The sequence below is a fragment of the Perna viridis genome, chromosome 15 (genome assembly GCF_037379345.1).
Source record: "Perna viridis isolate PV_CMFRI_1.1 ecotype Kerala chromosome 15, ASM3737934v1, whole genome shotgun sequence".
Lineage (NCBI taxonomy): Eukaryota > Metazoa > Mollusca > Bivalvia > Mytilida > Mytilidae > Perna > Perna viridis.
This window is the reverse complement of record NC_142459.1, coordinates 22,880,272-22,896,097: the sequence shown is the minus strand read 5'-3', so window position 1 is coordinate 22,896,097 and position 15,826 is coordinate 22,880,272. Positions and strand designations below refer to the sequence as shown.

The window sequence follows — 15,826 nt, the reverse complement described above, 5'->3', positions numbered from 1 at the left end:
TTACTGTTCTGTGACGCAATTCATCATTTTAAAAAATCAATTATTGAAATTAAAACTATTATAATTTTGTTATTAAATAACGTAAGGAAGCCTCTTTGCATGAATTTCTTCTGATTGCAAAGCGTCCTGCTTTTTAGACACTTCAATGCATTTTGAGATGTTGTACGATATGCGGACGGACAGACAGAAGGTATGCCGTGAGATGTGCTTGCCATATATATAATACTGCACCTTCAACCAATGTCGAATAAATTTCGATGCGAATTAACGGACAGACTACATTGTATATTTTAACCGACGCAATCAATTGACGGGGTCTGTTAGATATTCATTGAACTAAGTAATAAACAATGGACCAGTCAAGTCGGTTCAAACGATTGTGTTTCGTTTGACAATTTAAAGTTAAAGGTGAAATCAAAACTATTCTATATGCTAGTCATTATTCAACTATGAATGATTTTTGTAAATGAACATATCTATAAACAAAAAGGTTTATGCTCCTTTGTCAGGTATACTTGTAAATGTATTTTTTAAACTACATATACCTAAAATAGGCCTAAAATATATCTATCAGTCTATGTATGTTACGGATTAAAATCTAATCTCTTTTTTTTGTGATAAAGGATACGATTTGTCGATTATGACGTTTTAGAAGAAGCTGCGTGATTGTACAAAATGGTTTTAATTTAGCTAATTTACACTTGGGTGTCCATCGAACTCATTTTCTCAATGTAGTATGAGAGGATACAGCGCATTCTTTTTATTGTTGAATTTTAAATATATGGATTGTTTTACCAAGGCGGCGTCTGTCTGACTAATCCCCTGTGAAGAGACAACAATATTGAGTTGGTTTTGCGACTTATTTTTTCTTAATTGCACTTCGACCGTCCAAAGAATTTTGAAAGAAGGGTCTATTTCACTATACCAGCATCTGTCTGACTGAACTCTTGCGCAGAAACAATAATATTGAAATGTTTTTTTACAAGATTTGAAAAAAAAACATTCACACTCAGATCTGCTGATATGGAGGAACAGATAATGAACTTTGGTGGGTATAATGCGGACGTTTTCCTGAACCTATCACACAGAGAAAGGCTGAATTATTCCTGTATTATATGGTAGGTTAATGTCAAAGTAGGTCTTTTTCTCGGCAGATACAGTTTGTCTGCCCGTTACACTATTATTACACATATGGAATATATTCAAATACAATTATACTGTCTATAGATTTGATTGTGCCACATCCGTGAGATTTTTAAAATAAGTTTTAACAACACAGCAAAATTAAGGGAAAAACAAAGTGTAAACATCACACAAACGCTTTTTATCTTAAAATCAAAGACTGAAGTCTTCAAAGTCGCTAATCGTCAAATATTCTATGCCAATATTTTGGCTGTCGACATCCAGGCGAAATCAATGCTCTACTAAAGTCAACTCCCTATTAATCAGTGATTTTCTCATTTTCACCATAAACCCTGGTGTAGTTACATGTATGGACTTAGTTCAGATTTTCAAAAATCACAAATTGTATTGACATGTAACTTGAAGATTTTAGGTCCAATGATAATAATTATACATTCATGTTCTTATGATTATTAAAGGAAGGCCACAAGTCTTAGTACAAATTCCTTGCTCTTCATTTTCAAAGAAATTCAAGCATAGTTTATGTCCCCAACCGCAACGAAGAAGAGGACATAGAAATACCTGTGTCCGGGAGACCGTTCGTTACACTTTCCTTTGTGTTAGTCACAACGAATATACATTTAGTTGATAATATTGCAGCGCCATTTTGATTCGACAATTTTTTACAAGTCATGGGACTTTATACATGCTGCATTACAGAAACTTTGTGGATGCAACTCCTCAGGGACCGCTGTACGGATTGTCGTCACATTTTGCGGGATTGTTAGTCGTATTTTGATTTTATAAGTTTTACAGCAGTTATGGGACTTTTGCATTTCAACATTTTTAGGGGTGGCGGGGAGACACATACATGTAGCTAGGCGTAGCAAATTTGTTTGTCAAACAATTCTTACGGTTTGCTTCTTTATTTCAAATCTATTCGGCTCCAAAATATCGACAAAAACGTACTGAGGCATTTCAGATACATCTTATCAAAGTGACCGTGAAAACAGTAAATAGAAATGACCTACATACACACCGTAGAGAACGAATAAATATATATTAAAAAACTAAAGAACACAATTCGTAAAACAAGAACTAAAGCACGTGCATAATTAACTACAACGGAAAACCGGGGAGTGACATCGAGTGCACGGGAAGGTTAAGACGTCTTATTCCGCCAGCGGCACATGTTACATTGCAAACGAGCAACAATAATGCAGCTCCCCAATACGAGTCACACATGAGTCCGATCAAAACCAACAGAGCGATGAAGAGTTGTGCGTACTTAAATTGAGAAATAAATGTATGGATCAAAACTTAGGAATATTATCCAAAAGAAAGTCGAACTATGTAAGATAATAAAAATTCATTAAAAATATGGCATTAACACATCAGTAAAAGACCGCTATGTAATGGTGAAAAGGGCGAATGTCAAATTTATGTAAGTAAAAAAACAAAACAAAAAACAAAAAACACCCCCCCCCCCCGCCAAAATAAAAACACACACAAAAAATGCATTTGGGATTTTGCTGAGAATTTGATTTGACCTGTATTTTATAATTCTTGACAAGTGTGCAAAGTTTAAAAAAGCATTGTTTCTTTCTCAAGTTATTATCTGAAAACCGTCCAGGGACGGACAGTAGGACACACAATTTTTAGAAGGGTATCACATAATATCTCCCCACTTTATATGGCAGGTACAAAATTGGGACAAAAATCTACAAGCACTCGGGGAACGGACGGTTTCGATCACCCTCCTTTTTCGAGAACCAATAGTTTCGCGCGATTCGTTAATTTGATTGAAATTTGTATTTTTGTTAGTCTTTGCATGGGCCACATTGTAAATATTACATAGAAAATTTAATTTAAAACATATTTGGGTTGTAGTATAAGGGGAAAAGGGGTGGTCGAAACTATTCGTGCCAAGTGCCTGTGCAAATATCCAAAAGAAATATCGTTGATGAATTTGATTCGATTTCTTTCCGCGGACATCGCAAGTATAAGAAAACATTTAAATACACATGTGTATTTATGGGAAACCTTTCTGTCCTCGTCATTGAGCTCTAAAACTTATTTTGTATATCTGATATTTATTTCCATTGAATGCTTCAGTGGTTATATACTGAACGAACCACAGCAGTGCATCAACGGACATCTATATTGCTTGTCGTGTATTGGTGAATGGAAAAAACGCGGGAACAAAGCATGTCCTGCTTGTGGAGCCGACGCTTCTGTCGGTGAAAATAACGAAATAGAACTCACAATTGGAAGTAAATACGTACGTTGTGTGTTTGATTGTTGTCAATGGAAAGGTAGACTTGAACGTCTAAATCATCACGTGGTTAATTCGCATGGTTTGTCGAATGAATCGCATGTTAATGGTTCGTGTGAAAGTTTGTATTCTGGTGATAGTTTAGAAAGGCATAAACAAATGCAAGAAATTATAAGATCTCAATTCATGAAGAAGGATGCCATAATTCGAAGGATAAAGAAAATGGAGAAAAGAAACAAGCGCCGTATTTTCGGTCGAGAGAGTGCTAAGACTGAAGTTCCAGAACCGGTCATTTCTCGTACAGAGATATTTAGACCGTTTTCCGATATCGTTACGATCAACTTATCAGATACAACGCCCCAAGTAAGATGGCCTACTATAGACCTGAATAAAGATAATTTTAACCAAGGCCGACTGAAGAGTTTAGATGTAACAAAGTTCATAAGAAGGTTGGGTTTATATCTTTAAGTGTAAGTGTTTGTAAGAATCAAGCAAAATGGGAAAAATCAGAAACATGCATGTAAAAACCCCAGCAATCTGACAATATAATTTCACTCAAGGATACTGTCTCTATTTGAAAATACTATTATTTGTCCTTGTTTGGCTTTGTTTAGAATTTTTTCAATAGAATGTCAAGTTAGAAAAACGAGGTTCTTGACAGAGTTATCTGCCCTTGAAATTTTCATTTTCAGTGCATTCCAATGAAATTATCACTCAATGCATCAACATGATATGAAAAAATATCATGTTTTCCTTGATTCTGATGGTGCACATAGTCAAATTACATAATCGAAATGATGAGTCATTTCATACCATGTTTCACCTACTGCCTGATTCTTACAGAGACTGACACTTAAGAATAATTGTTTGTTTGTCTACATGTGAGGTATAATGTTATTCATACCTTCTGAATTATTTGGTGAAATATGTGAATCACCTTGTCCGTCCATTCGTCCTAATTTCGTAGGACCTATTTCCGCTCCCATTTGATGGATTGATTTCAAATTTGGTATGTGGATTTATGGAGATGGTTCAACGTATTCAAATGCTATCCGGTATCAATTTCCTGCACGAATGTGGGTATACCGAACGTTACAATTCCTGCAACATATTTTTCGTCTCGGCCATTTTTTCAAGTTTCATTTTCTCACTAAACAGAAAGGAGACTTTCGTGTCTTTCCCGCAAGTTGAGATAGAACATATGCATAAAAATCGTTATGTGTCGGTCCGTGTAAGAATTAGGCAGTGGGTGAAACATGGTATGAAAAAAAACTATCATTTTGATAGTGTAATTTGACTATTTGCACCATCAGAATCAAGGAATACGGACAAGATTTTCAATATCACGCTGGACCATTGAGTTACAATTTCATTGAAATGAACTGAAAATGAACATTTCAAGGATAGATAACCCTTTCAAAAACCTCATTTTTTCTAAGATTCTATTAAAAAATTTCTGAGCAAATCCAATGATGCAGAGATCAAATAATGGTCTTTTCAATTAGAAAAAAAGCATCCTTGAGTGGTATTTTATTGTCAGATCGGTGGAGTTTTGACATGCATGTTTCCGGTTTTCCCTATTTTGCCTGATTCTTACAAATACTTACTCTTAATCATTTACTAGTAGCATAACTGCTTACAATAATTCTTTCTAAGATTTATTTATTTTCTGTTTATTTTTTTAATTGAAGGGAGAACACGCATATAAAAATGGACCAGTTAGAAAGGCGGAAGCAGAATGAAATGAAACATCTTTTCAGTAAAATAGAGAATCTAGAACGGCAACGAGAAGAAAACAGACAGATATCTGAACAACGGATTGCACAGATCGAAAGTAAAATGCGGGAGGGGAGGGAAGCATTTGAACGAAGACTGCAGGAGAATGAAACACGACACAAGACATGCCATGATGTACTTAAGAGACGTGTTAGTGTGATTCGGGTAAAAATGAAGAAATAGTTGTGAAATTAATTACTGAATTTAAGTGCAATGCCGTCTTTGATTCTTGTTATCAGTTTTGTATTATATTTTTAACTGTATACGTATATACGTAATTAAGTACAGATGGACTCATCCGCAAGGCAATTATCTCTAAAATACCACTCTGTGTAAAAATCAGGCACTTCATTTTCCCCAATTTGGTCTTTTATGCCTCAAATTCTATCAATACATCTAGAAAACAACCGAAATGTGAATTGAATTTATCCTGAAGCGTTTATTTTGACTGCTTTTATAGGGAAAAAGTGCTGGAAAATCTTCTGCCATTTTTCCATAGTGCATTTCAACTAAAATTGACCTACCTATTTCTTAAAAAGGCAAACTTTACAAACATCTCGATGGTTATTTCTAGAGGTTATAAGGTATGAATACTTGGATAATGCAATAAAATCTCTGCGTTTTTTTTTCTTCATGTGCCACATTTTATACACATTTGGCCTAATCTTAGAAGTCACAGCGGTACGAGTTCGAGTCCAGCGGAGGGAACGTTCAAAACTGTGCATCGAAATTTGACAGTTCTAACATCGTTGGGAATTTTTCAGACCTTTTTATGCGTTTACATTATCTTCGCTGTGATTATTTATTCATTTATTTGGATTCTCCGTATTTTCTCCGAATTGTGACTGCATATTACGCTTTACGAATTGTGAATATATACACAATAACTAAATATGTTTAAATTTCACAAAGTTCAGGATTTGAATGATCATTTCTATAGAGCACGGTGAAAATTATAGATTGTCATGAAGTAGTCTGAGAGGGTTCTGGGATGTAATGTCAGGTACGATTTTTTTCACCCAAGGCAATAACCGAAATTGATATTTTATTCTGCCTTGTTAGGTAATTACAATGTAAGAAACTATAGAATCACTTTTTTTCATTTTTTTTAACGGATGAATAAACACATCTTTTTTTTTCAACGAAAACCGGTATCGGATTTTCAATCCGGACTTGATTTAATAAGGGAGAGTGATGGAAGTTTCAGTCTTTACCTAGGTCTTAAATAACTTCTTATGTATTAAGTTTAAACGTAAGTTATTACAACGTATCTACATCAGGGGCGGATCCAGAATTTGAGTTTATGGGGTGCGTTAATTGAATTAAATGCCATGCAAAGGAGGGCAAAAAATATTATGGAGTGAAACTAGTGGTGAAATTTATTTTTCTTACCGATTTAGGGGGGTGCGTACGCCAGGTACGCCAGTCCATGGATCCGCGCCTGTATATTAGTTTTCTTCTGGTGGCTGCAATGAACGTACGCGTACAAGTATATAGTTAAATTTTAGATTTAACCCACTCACTGAAGCTTATGAGTGAATATCTAAAATTTGAATATCTTGAGGAGAAATCTTGTAACCACTCGAAATTAAAGGATAATCTATAATATTTCTCCCATTCTAAGCTGGTTATCAAAAAATGCACGTGACGTTTTATCCACCTAGCTTACGGTGGTTAAATTTCTGCGAAAGTTTCCCGCCATTTTACATTTCAGTCCAATTGCCTCAGTCCAATATGGGTAGCCTCTGACCAATGACTAAATAATACTATAATACGTCGCTGTTATGTAACTCGAGTTTAGAACCTGAAAATCATGGAACCAATTAAGTAGCACTCCAGCTAGGAATCATGCAATATGCGATACATGGTTGGGAATCCTATATATTTTTATTTTTGATGCTTTGTTTAAAATACTGAAGTAAATATAAAAGAATAATGTGGCTTTTCATAGAACCCTTGTACATAAGAGATAAAAAAAATTATATAGAATGCACTGTATAATTCAAAATTAAGGGACATACGTCAGTAAATAACACTTGAATACAATAGAAAATGTTGGATTTTCAATGTGAATTGTCTCCTAAGAGCAGAGAGATTGAAATGAATAATTACACATTTCATTGTAGAGACCTATAAAACAACTCAAAAACACAAACTGTTGCCTTTTTTAAGGTGTATCAGATATTTCACATATCACATAATATGCGGGATTCTTACAGAGACTGCTATTCAAATATATATTATAACTCGTTGACAAAGATGAAAAAAGCCATTTGAAACAACACAACAGCAAATCACATTCACATAGTTGTTGAATGTTAATAAATATGTAATATTTATCGATATCAATAAATGCCAATTTATTAATATTGTACTCATGTGCAAAGATACATGTGTATATTAGAATATTGATATATTCTATAAATAATCAGAAAAAAATCAATACTTTTGCTTTTATGCTTTTTTTATTATTTAGATCTTTGTTGATGTAATATGCTAGAAAAAAAGTATATAGTGGAACCAGCGGTGCAAAAAAGGGGAAATCCTTTGACATGACGACTCGAGGAACTCCACACGAAGAAACACACGTACAACAAAAACGAAGACACACACACACACACACACACACACACACACACACACACACACACACACACACACACAAAACAACAACAAAAAGACAGACAACGAACCAACAGTATACACCATGTTGTATCAACCAGCTACAGTTATCTTTACGTTCACAAAATGTTTTATTTGAAAAATATGGTGACACAAAATTAAAACAAATTATATTCAAACGAACATCCTAAACATTTATACAATGTATAATTGCCGTGCAATTGATGTCAGCATCAATCAATAAAATGCTGTACGTGGATTCTTGTAAAACTACATTGTAGTTTAGCTCCATCGTCTTTCTATAGGCAGGAGATGTTGGTCATTAATGTGTCTTTTTGTCTTTAATTTACTTTTTAGTTGTGTCATCCTTCTGTTATTCGTCGCGAGGCCTGTCAGTGCGTACTTAAACGTCTATTTACAGGAAGAAAAAAAGAAAAGCAATCTTTATGATATTGCTTTCAAACAGTTTTAAAGTCTCAATTGTGAAGTACTTATACCGTTAAAAAAAATAACAGATACATGTATGTCGAAGTGCAACAGTTACATGCACCAGCGTATTAACTACATCCGTAAATATAAAATATGTAAATGCTTTGAAATTTTAGCACCAAAACCCTGGCACAGAAGCCTAATTGTAAAAAGGTTACACGGTACTTTAGTATTATATGAAAACTCCGACGCATGCAGGTGCTGAAGGAATATTGCCAGAAATGAAAGGAAAGTTGACAGTACGGAATGAGAAGTCATTATTAAATAAATAAATAAATAACTTTTCGGCATAAAATACATAATAATAAACATAAGCTCTATTGAGCTTTTGACCTACATACTATAACAACAAAGCATGCAAATAAATAATGGACAATGCAAGATACATGTATTTATATATGATGCGAGCTGGCTATCAAAGCAAAATAAAAGCAGATGAATGAATAGCACTAGAACTAAGAACAACTAAAACTAAAATGATAAAAAGCAATGCAAATGCGTTATAGCAAAATAAAATATATACACTCGAAATGACCTAGATGGAGTCACATGCCGTGCATTTACTGTTCTTTCAAACACAAGATTTTATAATGTTTTTTAAATTGATTAAAATTTGATATTTTTTCTAAACTCATCAGGTAGGTCATTCCATAAAACAGCCGCAGCATATCTTAAAGATTTCATACCATATGTAGTTGTTCGTACTCTTGGTACATTGCACATCTTCAATATTTTAATATTTAAAATTCTAATTTGAGTTTTTAAAAGCAAGATCATATTAACAAGGTGATGATAGTTTGTTTAAAATCACAAAACACTCAATAGCTTTTGTATGCATCCTTCTGATCTTAAGCTATGGTACTTTAGCTTAATCTAGTACATTTGTAGCTCAGCATATGTGCTCTCGTAGTCTTCATATATAAATCGCAAGGCACTCTCTTGCATTTTTTTTTCAATTTAGAAATATTACTTATATTGCTAAAATGCCATGCCAAAGGACAAAAATTAAAGTTCGAAAGAAATAAAATTGTGACATATGGTAAGTTTATATAATTTGGAGAGGTACATGTAGCAGCCAATGCGCTTCAGCACATTGAGTTGTGTGAGACCTTATGACATACATTTTTTATATGTTGATTTAAATTCAGATGCTAGTCTATATCGATCCCCAGTAATTTTACAACATCCTCACATGTTATTTTAGCCGACTCAATATTAAAAACAGGCTTCATATCATGTGTTTTATTACCTGTAGCACTAGCCTGAACTTTTTTATGGTTGGCCTGCATACTATTTATTTTGAACCATTCTATCAATACAGAAATTTTCTTTGAAAGAACAAACATTTAATTATCAATGCCATAATTAACATACGACAAGGTGTTATCATCAGCATTATTATATAAAGTACCCTGCTATATATATATAATTTATTCTGATAAAACCGATGTAGTACAAAGGTATGCAGAAAAAACATATTATTACAAATTGCATTGAGTTGTACAGTTGCGGGGGAAATACAATCATAGTTTTTTAGAGGTCAGAGAGAATCCAGAGTGTCATTTATAATTCTAATGAACTTGCTCAATGAAACAAAATATCATTTATAATTAAAAAGCGAGGGACAAAGTTTAGAACCTTGACGCACGCCTTCGTGGTGTCAGCTCAGTCACCGACCAGTTAAATAATTTCCCAGTAATTTCACAGATTTAGACGATAAACCGTAAGTAGAGAGTTTATTTGAAAAAAATATATATCATGTACATGAAGCAGACAATCAAAAGCTTTCGAAAGGTCGATTAATACATCTGTCATATACTGGTTTTTATAAAGTACCGAATTCCAGTCTTCAACGAATTTCAGCAAATTGGTCTGACACCCATGACCCTTTCTAAAAGCACATAATTTAAAAAAAGAATTAAAACATTTTTTCAAAATATTTTGTCAGTTGATCAGACGGAACCATTTCATATAATTTAGATATCGTTGGTAAAATACTGACATGATGGTCCAGTGGTCAGGATCACTTTGGTACACTCTGTGCTTCCATAAGCCTGCTTGGAAAATTACTATTACAACTGGTATGTAATACTTTTGTTAGGAACAGGAGTCCCAGCACCAAAACCCTGGCACAGAAGCCTAATTGTAAAAAGGTTACACGGTACTTTAATATGATATGAAAACTCCGACGCATGCAGGTGCTGAATGGATATTGCCAGAAATTAAAGTCTTCAACGAGTTTCAGCAAATTGGTTTGACACCCATGACCCTTTCTAAAAGCACATAATTAACAAAAAATTAAAACATTTTTTCAAAATATTTTGTCAGTTGATCAGACAGAACCATTTCATATGATTTAGATATCGTTGGTAAAATACTGACATGATGGTCCAGTGGTCAGGATCACTTTGGTACACTCTGTGCTTCCTTAAACCTGCTTGGAAAATTACTATTACAACTGGTATGTAATATTTTTGTTAGGAACAGGAGTCCCAGCACCAAAACCCTGGCACAGAAGCCTAATTGTAAAAAGGTTACACGGTACTTTAATATGATATGAAAACTCCGACGCATGCAGGTGCTGAATGGATATTGCCAGAAATTAAAGTCTTCAACGAGTTTCAGCAAATTGGTCTGACACCCATGACCCTTTCTAAAAGCACATTATTAACAAAAAAAATTAAAACATTTTTTCAAAATATTTTGTCAATTGATCAGACGGAACCATTTCATATGATTTAGATATCGTTGGTAAAATACTGACATGATGGTCCAGTGGTCAGGATCACTTTGGTACACTCTGTGCTTCCTTAAGCCTGCTTGGAAAATTACTATTACAACTGGTATGTAATATTTTTGTTAGGAACAGGAGTCCCAGCACGTAAAGCTTAGATGAGATTTTATCAACACCTGTATCTTTCTTAGTATTAATTTCATTAAGTGGTTTAGTAACTGTGTCAACGTCCTGATGCCTCAGAGTTAATTTCGTGTATCCTAGGATGACTGTTTTCGCCAAAAACAGCATCTTTACCAATTTCATTTAAAACATTTACAAAAAAATATTGGATTATAAGAAACATCTATGTTATCATAAATCCTTTTGTCGCTTTCGACTAATACAATATATATATATATATATAGTTTAACTGTACTGTACAAATGTTTTAATTCTTGTCCGCCAGCACCTCTTTCTTGAAAGCGAGCTTAAGTACTTTCAGATTTTCCTTTAAGTTTAGTAACAATGTTTCGTTGTTAAATCCACAATTTAAGTAGAATATTTATATTTGTACTAAATTTATCATTTGACGTAGATGGAAGCCTATAGATGGCATAGATTAACCATTTAACGTTGTCAATATTGATTTCATATACACAATTTTCTAGAATCATCACGGTTTTCGTATGAATACACATAAGTCATGAGTTTTCCCTTTTTCGGGGCCAATATATAACTCAAAAAAATGTTCGGTGCTCTTTTTTCCGAAAAGGTACATATACATAGATAGAGCTCAGCATGCTGTCGATTTTCTCAATTTATTTTGTATATAGTTTTCAAGCTACATGTACATTTCCAAAAACTTAATACTAGTGGCTGGATACATGGCAATCATCATCTCGACTCTAATGAATATTTAGATGCATTAATTCATGTCAAATGCAAGTGTCTGTCTTTTTTATTCACTCAGGAAACCTCATATTTTAGAAAATTTCTATTTTGATCACTCTTAATCGGAATCTTTGTACAACTTAGACTCACTTATACATTGTAACTTTCGTAGAGTTGATGATGCTGAAAATGAATGACTTGTTTTGTACATTAATAACCTCTTTTATAATTTTCGAAATGAGACAATTACTATTGTCTTGACACCGACTCAATTAATAAATGACACATTTATACTTGTGGGGGGGGGTGAAAAAAAGTAATTCCAAGTTTGAGCCAAATAAAATTACTCAGCAACGGACAGAACAAAACAGCATGGTCCAATATTATCCCCAAATACTTAACAATGTATATTTTCAAACAATATTTTAAATCTGGTCTATGGCTTACATGTAGGTTCTATTTTTAAATAATCTTTACATACATCTACAAATAGGGCGACTGTTTTGTTGTGAAGTTTACCCACATTCTTGTACCCAGTTTTGTTTTGTTTCCGTTTACAAGTTTGTTTGTTTTCTTTCTCTATGTGCAAAAAAAAAAACAATAAAAAAAAACAAAAAACAAAACAAAAAAACAAAAACAAAAAAGACAAAAAACATAATAAAACAAAACAAAACAATATCCAATGCAAAACGGCGCGGATTGAAGAAGTACTTGTAAGACAGAAAATATGAAATATGGGTAACTTGCTGAGTATCGAGTCCTGAGAAAGTAAGAGGATAGGAATTAAGTGCCAAAAAACCTATAATTTTGCTGGAGTATAGCGATAAGGTCTGATCATAGTAATTTGGTTGTCGATCTCTTTACTAAATATTGCCTTATTAAGTGACAGTTTTGAAAGAATAACTACTTCATAAAAAAAAAAACAACTTTAAATAGCAAAACTCAATCGATGTGAAAATGGACCAGTTATGTGTGGGACGAAATATCCTATCATTAGTTCCCTTTTGTCAACATCCGGCAGTCAAACAGCAGCAGAAGTCAAAATTGTCTTTTTCACCAGGGCTTTAGCAATTATTTTCCACACACAATGATGTCGATTTTTAAGCAGTAGAAATGAGATGAAATAAAAATCAGATCGGTGACAAGTGAAGCCTTTGCGACACTTTCGCCCATTGTTCGGAACGTAAGTACACACACACTGTCACTGGACACCGTACTCAGTAGCAAAGATTTATCTACCTGTACATGTACATATAAATTAGTAAAAGCCGGAAGAAGATCTCTCTCAGCACTAGAGAGAGCCTACGAGGAGCCCCTTCATATATTGAACCCATAAGCTTTTATGTTTCAACAATTTATAGAGTTTAGATACAAATGTATTTCATTCCCATTTTATGTCTGTCTGGGAAACATACATGTAACTGTTTGAACATCCATTTAATCTAGGGCCTTACAAGTCCATAAGAGCCTATAAAGGATTTGTATTTATGTACGCATTTAATATACTAAGCATGCAATTTCTAAATGTCTCTCTGAAATGTGCAGGGTGAATTGGAACACTTAATAAAGGTCAAATGCTTGTGTTGCTGGAAAAAAATTCTTTAGTTGTGATTAATGTACAACAAAATAGATATTAATGTAATTTATCATGAATGGGACCAAAATTTGTCACGTGGGTTATTATATCCTGTTTAGAAGTTTGAACTACAAAAAATGTAAAACAGGGGTCACCCAGCACTAGTCACAGTCCTTGAAATGTTTTGGTTTCTCATATTAGTGTTCATGCATCAATTAAAATTGTGCATGTGCTTAAATTTTAACTACACAATAGAAGTGTTAATTTAAATGCACAATAAAAACATTCATTTATTTTTTTTAAACTCATTATTTGCTTTTACAGCCATTATTTATATATATTTTTATTATTACTCTTTTTATATTATTTCTAATATGGGGTAGGCATTGCCTAAGTCAGCGAGCACTGTGAGCTTTATCATACATGTACCGTCTGGGTGAGACTCATAAAAATAATAAAGGACGTTACATACATGTAGAAGGGGTGGGGGGTCAACCTGGATGAAAAATTTTGCTTCACAAGTGCAATATTTTTATTTATATTTAAGTAGCAAGCAAAATCAACATTTCTATTTGAAAATCTGTCTTGTTAATTAATGGGGGAGTTTTTTTTTCAATAAATGAATAACTTAAACAATTTTTTACCCTAAAATTCCAACCCCATACCCCCCTTTCCCCTTGGTCTCAAACTGGTCAATAACTTTATAGCACTTCGCAATACTTTACATTATTTTATACTTCAACATGTTTAAGGGCATCTCTAGCAATATCCATTTCAGTTTCGGCCTGTCAGGTCAATTTGTACAGATACCGGGAATATTACAGTTCTCCACTAATGGTGGGAATATTTTACACATATCATGTGACGTAAACAAAATTCAGACGTCAGCTGCAAATTCCAAACAAGAAAATAATTGCTATGTTTTGATTTTGATTATTCCATCGGAGTTATAATTTTTTTCCAAGGCGGGTTAGGTTCTTGACAACAGCAACAGTGGAACAGTGGAGATACATGTACGTACATCCACATGTTTCCCGAAGTTTTTAAAAACATAACATAACAGTCACTTCTTTTAATAAGTAAAAAAATAGAAAATGACTTGAAAACTATCAGAAAAGATGAATTTATTATTACTGTAACGTAATCTTAACCTATATTTTTTATTTGTTTCATTGAAAGATATGATGAATTTTCTCCGTAAGTACAGTCACATTTTGTTACTTCCGGTACGTGACTTTTTTTCATTTGTGTATTGGGGAACCTTAAGGGAAATTTAGAAGGTACACGTAATAACCGTAGATCTCACTCCGCTTCGCGGCGCTCACTATTTAAACGTTTTCTCTCTTCTTTCTCCATAAACTGTAAGTTTTAATATTTTTCATTTTTCTTCTTTCAACACACGCTGGCAGTGTTCACTAGCAGGAGCTTTTGTTTATATGCATGATAGACATGAAATGTTCTTTTTATCTTGCATTTGGTGAGTGATTTGTGTGCATTTAGGTATTGTGAGTATGTGAAACCTAAATATCTCATGGAGTGTAGCTAACTACATGTACATGTAGTCATGTACAATGTACAGTAATATATTTTTTACAGAATTGTTGTGAAGTAGACTAACAGAGGATTGAAATCAGAGGAGCCACGGCTCATACCTCTGGGTGACTTGGCTGAAATGGGTGATAATAATGAAGAAGATTCTTCTCCTAAGGAGGATGTCAAACCTGTTTTCTTCATGGGGGAGGATATCCTAGTTAAACCTGGTCTTCCTCAGAATCTATGTGTGGTGAGTATCAGGCTTGTAAGGATTCTTTGTAACTTCTAAAGTACTAAGGTTTGTCTGGCAATCTGTATTATGTAATGATGGGTAATTGTATTCATTGATTATGAGATTACATCAGAATTTATAATCATGAAGAAGATACATTATGTACATGTATAGAGTACACCCAGAAAGTATAGATTCTAAAACTCCCATTTTGGTGTCACTTTTCGGAGTGACTCCAAAAATGCCATAAAAATTCTAGAGTGATCTTGGTGTACTTCCTCCAAAAGACTATAAACTGGGAGTTTTTTATTGCCCTGATTATCCTGTGAAGTACCACCTACATCCTGTCATACCTGTCACATGTGTCAGGTGAACATGATTACAATACACAAGGTAAGGGTGCACTATACAGTTACATTAAGGTGCACTGTTTCGCACACCAAGTTACCCTTTTCAAATTTTGTAAAACTTAAAATTAAAAGTTGAAATTTGGTGGATATATTGATTAAATGTAGATAAGTATTTATACATAGACAGATGTAATATATGTTATGGTAAACAGGTGTAATTTAAATGAAAAATGGCATCCGGAAT

At 33.6% G+C, this 15,826-nt stretch overlaps 2 protein-coding genes across 19 annotated transcripts in view; both read left to right on the top strand.

The window, feature by feature from the left end:
• The first annotated feature begins 535 nt into the window (after positions 1 to 535).
• On the top strand, positions 536 to 7,551 carry LOC148597501 (uncharacterized). Of its 2 annotated transcripts, XM_088563894.1 has the most exons (3): positions 536 to 1,118; positions 3,238 to 3,846; positions 5,089 to 7,550. In XM_088563894.1, the coding sequence occupies exons 1-3, from the start codon at positions 1,024 to 1,026 to the stop codon at positions 5,354 to 5,356; spliced, it is 972 nt and encodes a 323-aa protein (XP_088420020.1). In that variant the 5' UTR covers positions 536 to 1,023; the 3' UTR covers positions 5,357 to 7,550. The 2 variants fall into 2 exon arrangements, with proteins under 2 accessions (XP_088420020.1, XP_088420019.1); XM_088563893.1 differs by lacking the exon at positions 536 to 1,118 and having other exon boundaries at positions 1,126 to 3,846; positions 5,089 to 7,551.
• Positions 7,552 to 12,876: 5,325 nt separating this feature from the next.
• The window catches only part of LOC148597500 (inositol hexakisphosphate and diphosphoinositol-pentakisphosphate kinase 2-like), a 52,303-nt gene continuing 49,353 nt past the window's right edge, over positions 12,877 to 15,826 (top strand). For 14 of the 17 annotated variants that reach the window (XM_088564447.1, XM_088564442.1, XM_088564439.1 and 11 more), the window contains exons 1-2: positions 12,877 to 13,074; positions 15,064 to 15,250. In XM_088564447.1, coding sequence (XP_088420573.1) covers positions 15,140 to 15,250 — 111 coding nt within the window. In that variant the 5' untranslated portion in view covers positions 12,877 to 13,074; positions 15,064 to 15,139. The remainder of the gene's footprint in view (positions 13,075 to 15,063; positions 15,251 to 15,826) is intronic. The other 3 variants (XM_088564449.1, XM_088564443.1, XM_088564444.1) reach the window with 1 other exon arrangement.

Bases quoted from the DNA above. Each gene is read 5' to 3' on its own strand.
- LOC148597501 (XM_088563893.1), top strand. From the start codon at position 3,086: ATGAATTTGATTCGATTTCTTTCCGCGGACATCGCAAGTATAAGAAAA. The intron at 3,847-5,088 runs GTTGGGTTTATA...TTTTAATTGAAG, and splicing joins GTAACAAAGTTCATAAGAAG to GGAGAACACGCATATAAAAA.